General features: G+C 39.8%; 1 gene segment (V, D, J or C); it reads right to left on the bottom strand.

Moving 5' to 3' along the window:
• Nucleotides 1-2762: 2762 nt before the first annotated feature.
• On the bottom strand, nucleotides 2763-8209 carry LOC112226242. The segment is given in 7 exon segments: nucleotides 2763-3051; nucleotides 3543-3697; nucleotides 4528-4842; nucleotides 5181-5486; nucleotides 5611-5895; nucleotides 6097-6396; nucleotides 7754-8209. Coding segments are annotated over 7 exon segments (1440 nt in total).
• Nucleotides 8210-8603: the final 394 nt, after the last annotated feature.

Here is an 8603-nt window from a genome sequence, read left to right as displayed (position 1 = left end):
ACACACTATGCTATTCACCTAGTTTCTGCCCTAATACGCACTCTAAGCCCAGCATCTATGTTAGAGAGGGGGAAGTGTATCACTGTGGCTGTTATACTGCACTGTGATACATCCCTGTACAAACACATCCCTCTCGTGTCTAGACAGGAATTTACAATGTAGTTTGGGCAGCTGTGTGAAACATTTGACATTGATGCCTTTTCTCTCAATATCAAAAGGAAGCATCTGTTGTGTTCTGTACACTCATTGTTTCCCAACAATTGATTATGAACAATATGGTCTTAACGTCTTTATGGAGGAAACATAAAACGTCTCATCAATCCTTCATGTAGCCTATCAAATAACCTCAAATGGAGCACTTGACATTGCTATATATCAGAAGGTGGCGATATAGAATGTTTCTAAATTCTGCTACAGTGAGTGGAATGAGGCAGTATTTGATATGAGTGTATATAATACTTGGTAGTCAATACCTCCTGTAAACAAAGCTATATGTCTGGACAACGTGATAACCATGATTGTTACATCTTTAATGTAAGGATAGACATCCTTTAAAGGGTGCTACACTGTATATTTATATGAACAGGCATGTCAGAAAAACAAACATGATTTTCATTCATCAATATGGCTAAAAACAGCACAGTAGGAATCAGTATGAAATCAGAAACATAGGACACAATAGTAGAATAGCAACCAATACTGGGATGGAGAAAACGAAGATGAGAATATGACCATTCAAATTCATAGCAGTGAAATGATCTCCCGTATGGCTCCAGAGTGTAGTCAGTGTGCTGACAGTACAACCCTGTCAACCCTCATGTCCATGGAGAGGTTTTAGTATTGATGTTTATCACTGTGGCCACTCACGTACACAGTGACTCACACCATTACAAAAACCCATGTATTTGTATTTGTATTTATTAGGGATCCCCATTACTCTTCCTGGGGCCCAAACTTAATTAAGGCACTTATATTACATATAGAACAAAAGAAAAGCAGTACATCATATAACATTATTACACCACTACATATCTACAATACAACATGTATAATACCACCATACAACAATATTACAATGTTCATGTGTGCTAGCGCTTGTGTGTGCATGTGTGTTACATACAGCCACAGAATCCTCATTTAAACTCACTGAAACCTCCAATTTCTCCATGTCGACAATGTCTTTTCAATCCAGTGTCATTTACATCTACTATTGAAGTTCAATTCAAGTTAATTTTTAGATCACATGATTTACAGTGTATATAAAAAGTAGTTGTTCCTCAGTGTATGTCTGTTTTAAAGTTGTTCTTGTCTGAAGTAGGCCTAAAGAGTATGGACATTTGTTTGAGTTGATGTGTATAAATGTACCAGCACTTGTAGTTTAGGTGCCTATAGACAATCAGAATGTATATGTCTGTGTTCCTTAGGTGTCAGCACTCTCACACTCTGTGCTTGGTAGAAGTGGTAGGTTTTTGTCATGGACTGTATCATTGTGACCCGCTATGTGGCACAGTGGTTTAACCCTGTACAAACCACCCCACCACTCTGTGCAGCTACAAATACCTAGGTGTCTGGCTAGACTGTAAACTATCCTTCCAGACTCATATTAAACATCTCCAATCCAAAATCAAATCTAGAATCGGCTTCCTATTTCGCAACAAAGCCTCCTTCACTCACGCAGCCAAACTTACCCTCGTAAAACTGACTATCCTACCGATCCTCGACTTCGGAGATATCATCTACAAAATAGCTTCCAATACTCTACTCAGCAAACTGGATGCAGTCTATCACAGTGCCATCCGTTTTGTTACCAAAGCCCCATATACCACCCACCACTGCGACCTGTATGCTCTAGTTGGCTGGCCCTCGCTACATATTCGTAGCCAGACTCACTGCCTCCAGGTCATCTATAAGTCTATGCTAGGTAAAGCTCCACCTTATCTCAGCTCACTGGTCACGCTAACAACACCCACCCGTAGCACACGCTCCAGCAGGTATATCTCACTGGTCATTCCCAAAGCCAACACCTCCTTTCCGCCTTTCCTTCCAGTTCTCTGCTGCCAGTGACTGGAACGAATTGCAAAAATCGCTGAAGCTGGAGACATAGATTTCCCTCACTAACTTTAAACATCAGCTATCTGAGCAGCTAACCGATCGATGCAGCTGTACATAGTCTCTCTGTAAATAGCCCACCCAATCTACCTACCTCATCCCCATATTGTATTTATTTACTTTTCTGCTCTTTGCACACCAGTATCTCTACTTGCACACCATCGTCTGCTCATTTATCACTCCAGCGTTAATCTGCTAAATTGTAATGTGTGTGTGTGTGTGTGTGTGTGTGTGTGTGTGTGTGTGTGTATGTGTGTGTGTGCGTGCGTTGCGTTGCTATCGTACATGCAGTGTTTCTCTTCTTTCAAGGAAGTGTATTTGTAGCCCTGGCAGTTGCTGGACAGTTTCAGTGCCACAGGTGTGGTATCAAGGGGATAGAGAGAGAGGAAGCTGCTTTTGCATGACACTATTGTTAGACAAGTTAGAGAACCAAGAAACCCCCTCAGATCAACTGATAACAGAATGTTTAAGTCTTAGTTGAGTATTACAGATATAGCCTAATGTTGTTTAAATCTGTCCTGGGAGGGAATACAGCTGTAAATTGCCTCCATAGAAAACTCTGCCAAGCAGAAACACTCCCAGCAGAAATCAGTGATGTTTTTGGATCTCCCAGGATTAGTATCCAGTGAATGTCTCAGTAAAAAGACAATGACTAGCTAAATCTTAGACTTTATTAAAGTGAAAAAGATCACAGAGACATCAGAGGATACACTTAGATTTAAAGATAGTGTACAATAGAAATCAATGAAGGAAAAATAACACATCACCACAATGCTTGCATAATATTGAGATCAACAAAATGAATCAATCATAATCAATAATGTATTGGATATATACATAACATTATTACTGAAGAACACTGTGCCATAACCATCCCAGACCATCTTTCTAATCTAGACACATCTATCTCTGCAGTCCATCATGTGTTCTTCACTGCTTCATCTGCAAAGAGGCAGAGACAGATACAGGTTATTACAGTAAACAGACAGCAAAGTGGAACAACGTGGGTTACCTTTGGCCCACAAAGAGTTTCTCCTCAGTAAGGAGCAACTCTCGCTCTCAATCAAATCAAATCAGATGTTATTGGTCGGCAGGGTAGCCTAGTGGTTAGAGCATTGGACTAGTAACTGAAAGGTTGCAAGTTGAAATCCCCGAGCTGACAAGGTACAAATCTGTTGTTCTGCTCCTGAACAGGCATTTAACCCACTGTTCCTAGGCCATCATTGAAAATAAGAATTTGTTCTTAACTGACTTGCCTGGTTAAATGAAGGGAAAAAAACACATATTTAGCAGATGTTATTGCTAGTGTAGTGAAATGCTCACATTCAATTAAACACTTCATAAATAATGATTTTATTTAAAATTGTGACGTTTCAGCTGCCAATGGCCTTCATCAGAAGTCTACAATCACGTGAAATAAGTGGTGTCAGTACCTTGACCAGGCTGAGTACTGTGCTGTAGGTGAGGGAGAGAAGAAAGAGGATGATAAAGGAGGAGGTGGTGGACCACAAGCTGCCGAACTCATCCTCAACATTGTCCGTGCAGCTCAGAGCAAAGCCCGCCTCAGGCTCAGTCAGTAGGATGTTCGCTGAGAACAGGGAGAGAGACAGGTGGTGAGGAACGGATGTATACTTGTGTCTGCGTGTGTGTGTGTCTGTGTGTGTGTGTCTGTGTGTTCATGTGTGTTTGTATGTGTTCATGCGTGTTCATGTGTATCTGTGTATTGTAAACCTGTATTGTATTAGTCTTTATCATATTCTAACAAATACAGCTAATTGAGTTCAAATGATATGTACACAGACACACACATCAACCCACAGAGAACACATACAACTGATCTGTGCAGACTCATATCTTGGCCTAATATTATCATGCACACCCACTGACATTATGTCAAACTACACCAATACACTAAATAGTACATCCATGACCACCTTACTGGAAGCATAATACTACTATGTAGCCTATTTAGTACTGTTGTCTTTTCATGACAATTGCCTTCATTATGTTTGATGTACAGTAGACCAGTATATGTTCTAAGACTTTAAGCAATTGATATACGAACCTCAAACCATGTGATCTCATATGCGGTATTGTTTATTAGCCAGCCTCCACATTAAGAAGACACATTGAACAACGACAAAGGACAACAACGGCAACACAAGACTGTGCAGTAGGACTGACATTTTACACCACATTAGACTGGACAATATCACAATAAACAATATGTTTACAGTCAACAAAACAATGACAACACTAACATGTTAACTTTAACTCAACAAGGACAACAATGAAAACATCATAGAGGACAACAGGGGATACACGTTGTAACTGGCTATTCTGACCCACAGAGGAGTCAATAAGGAGACACAACGACACAACACACAGGTTAACATCACTTGTCTTCACATGAGTTACCCATGGACTTTGACACACTCCTCTCCTGAGGTGCTGTGTTGTTGTCCAAGCTGTGCTTGACGGCACATGTGAAAACCGAGTTTCCCTCCCACTTATTTTTTTTGACGGTGAAGACACTGGTGACAGAGTAGTTGCCTTCCGGGGTTTTCTGAGGAGGGCTGGTGACCCCATCCTGGTACTCGCTGCTGTCCTCCTTCCACATGATGTAGACGTCACAGAGAGACGGGCTGACCACCAGGCACACCAGAGTCACATCCCCCTCCTTCTTGGTGTCTTCCTCTGGGAGAAGGTGAACGGACACTGAAGGGGCTCGACCTACAAGAGGATTAATTTTAAGGAGAAACGTTACACTCATGTATGTGTAGGTACATATGAAAACCAGTATGTGAATATCAGTTTAAAATCAACCTAGTGGTCCTTAACCCTGGTTCTGGAGCAACACAGGAGTGTTCAGGTTTCTGTTCTAGTCTAGCACTAACACACCTGATTCAACTAAGCAAAGGTGATAATTAGTTAGTGATTAGTTGATTTGCTGACTCAGGTATGTTAGCGTTGGGCTGGAGCAAAAGTCTGCACATCCTGTGTCTCCCTCTCCAGAACCTGGAGTATGTGACCACTAATCACAACCACATTGAGATGTTTCAGTGACCTACTTCCTTTGGTGAAGCTGATGTCCTGAATGACCGGTGTGTCTTCGCCACTCTTCTTGGCAGAACACTGGACTTTGTTCACATTGGTCCACTCTGTCTGGTCTATGGTCAGAGTACTGACCCTGCTGTTCAGGTTGCCCTTTGATTCAACTATTTTTTTTGTCTCGTTATTTCCATTGACCTGCCAGGTGATAGTGGTACCAGCCACTGTGTTCTGGTCTGTACCACTGATGACACAGTTCAGCACTGCTTGGTTGTCCATGAACACATTTTTCACACTCGGTGGGTTCAGAGTCACCATCAGTGGTTCTGAAAGGGGAGAGAAGCAGTATAAAATCAGGACATATTACTGATGAGAAACTACACTAAATAATATATATACTGTATGTGAACATGACATTATTTGTAGTAGAGTCTTCTCCTATGTACAGACCTGTTTTGGAGATTGTCTTGATGGTGGGTTGTCCCTGGTGCTGCACCACACAGCTGTACTTGACCTTGTTGTTCCATTCAGTTTTGTTGACCTTCAGCAGACTGCTGGCTGAGTAGGTGCCTGAAGGCTGTAGGCCTACAGTAGGGGTCTGGCCCTCCATCTCCATGTCATTCTTCTTCCAGGTGACAGTGACTTTATTGGGGGTGAAATCTTCAATCATACACATCAGGTACTGGGTGGTGCCAATGGGCCCCGAAAGCAAAGACACTGATGGAGACTTTGAGACTGTGTAGCGGGAGGTAAAGAAAATGTCTGCATGTTAGTTTAACCCCTTATAGAAATAAGACATCCAGGGTAAACACCAAGTATCATTTTAGAATCAGGTTTTCTAAACAGAAATAGTTTACATCACAAACATTAAAATGCAATCTTTAGAAAAATAGAACCAACTTCATAAAGAAAATATATTTAATGACCAGATCTTACCTGGTTTATTGATGACTGCTGTCTGTTCACTTCCAAGATGTTCCACAAAACAATTGAAAGACTTTGAGTTTTTCCAGACGTTCTTAGCCACACGGACCTGACTGACTCCGATGTAGGCTCCCCCACTCTGGACTGCCGGATACTGGACGAAGTCCGTCAGTGCACTCCCGCTGGCGTCTGTCCACTTGAAGGTGAGTGAGGAAGATGAAAAGCCGGTAGCTAGACAACCGATGCTGTAGTGGTCGTTAGAAGGGGTTCCACAGTTCATAAGAGTGAGTAGAGTAGGGGGGGCTGTGGCTGCTGCAAGAAAGAAAGAAAGGCAACACTTGATTTGAATGTACAAAATGACCAGGTAACTACTAGGAATTACCATGGTAAAATGGTCATTACACAGTTATAACCTGAGAACTACTTGTCCATTTAATCTTACACTATAAGGCACCATTTAGTTCCATGTAGTTGGCTGTCTTGTATTCTTTGTTGCATAACTACCACTATGTTTCTACTTTTATTAGTTGTATGTAGTGTATTACAAATACTTACTTTCAGGTTCCTTCTCAACAATGCAACAATGAGAAATAGTACAATATAAGAATACGAACATAAAGTCACTGGCTCAGAAGAATAGAATAAACATTTTAGAAAAGGTATAATACAGGAAGGCACAATTAAATGCACATTAACACATTCAACTGTAGACACATTTACCAGTGAAAACAGAACTGTAAAATAAAACATGCTTTTCCACTAATAAACATTTTAATGTAATTATTTATATGGATTAAGGTGATGACAATTAATACTCAAATCAATATAGACTAAGATTAACTTTTATTATTATACCTATAATCAGTTTATGTGTTAGACTCCAATATGAATGCCTACATTTTCATTTTCACATGGTAGTGTTTGACCTAAAGCAAAGCCTACATAGTCAACTAAATAAACATCAACCGCAAAAAGTGCAAGACGTATGTGGACAGATGAACAAACAATATACTGCCTTACCTAGGTGTGTTACACTAACAACATTATCCAAGTAGTAATGTCCACTTTTCCCCATAAAACCATGGTTTATCTTCAAACTACAACAATTTGATTGCATTAATAAAACTCACAAAAACAATGGCTTACCTGATGAGACTGTGACCGTTGTTCCTTTCCCCCAATAGTCAAAGTATCCATACACAGTGTGACAAGGGCATATGCCAAGCAATACAAAAACCACCCTCTTTACAACAATCAGTTTCAACTGATCTTGATAACTTCAAAGTACATTGGTTTGTAAAAACAAATCTAAATAGATACTACATTGTCACAGAGTCAAACTTGGTCAACAATGTAATTCCACAATATGTAACCTTTTCTATTAGACTGTACATTTCTGAGGAACTAATGTTTTTCTATTTATAAGAGTCTAGGAAACAAACTCCTGCATTATTCTACAACAGCAGAACCTAGAATTTGAGGAACTATTTGACTTTCAAGGAAATAGGCAAATTGATGTAAACCATTTCTTTAGTGGACTACGAACAGGTCTTTTCAATTACATTTTGCATCTGAAAAATGAAAAAGACAAAAATATGTTCTTTCTACACACAAAATAGAATGGGTAAAATAAACATTCTATGGATATAATACATTTAAGTTTGCTTACCTGTTGAGACGGTGACTTGTGTCCCTTTACCCCAGTAGCCAAAAGCATCACAGTGCTCTGTCTCCATTCACTGCCTGTACCAAAACCCTGCACCTAAATAGGCAGCTTAAAAGTCATGATAATGAATCCAATAGAGATGAAAATATAATGCAATATTGTAATATTATCAAACACCTGATTTCTTGAGGACAGATGTTGTGAATTCAGTTTTGTATACATAAAAAAAAAAATGCTTAGGTCCATGTCATGACATCACTCCATCAAAATATACTTTAAAAAATTGTAAAACAATTTACAATGGGGTTATATCAATATCAGACGATCATTTGAAGAATATTGTATGGTTTCTCCCCATTGTCCCAATCCTCATGCAGATATAATGCAGGTTTTGTCTCTGTTTTTGTACAGCCTCATTTCACTGTGCCCCCCAGCCCATATCACAGTGATATACCCCAGCACAAAAACACCTCCTTCACATCTTCATAGGGATTCCATATGACACTGTCTGCTCTCAGTGAGGTATAAGAAACATAAAACCATCCATAATACAATATATTATAACAATACTAAAGACTCTAACAGTATCATATTCATCTTTGATTTGGTGGATTATTGTTTCTGACAAAAGGTGTATCCATTGTTAGTTTGTAACAGTTGTTTGCAAATGTATGGATTTAAGTGTTACAGTATGAAACCAAATATCATGGCTATGGCCAGAATCCTGTTTATGGTGAGGTTTCATTAGGTTTACATTGATACCATTGTCCTGGGGTGTAATTATTTGACCTGTTCAGTCCATACAGGAGCAAAGGGTTTTTGTACGATGTAATATCACTGTGGCCCCCATATA

This window comes from Oncorhynchus tshawytscha, linkage group LG09 (genome assembly GCF_018296145.1).
Source record: "Oncorhynchus tshawytscha isolate Ot180627B linkage group LG09, Otsh_v2.0, whole genome shotgun sequence".
Lineage (NCBI taxonomy): Eukaryota > Metazoa > Chordata > Actinopteri > Salmoniformes > Salmonidae > Oncorhynchus > Oncorhynchus tshawytscha.
Note: the sequence above shows the minus strand (reverse complement) of the source record. Positions and strands in the feature narration are given on the sequence as shown.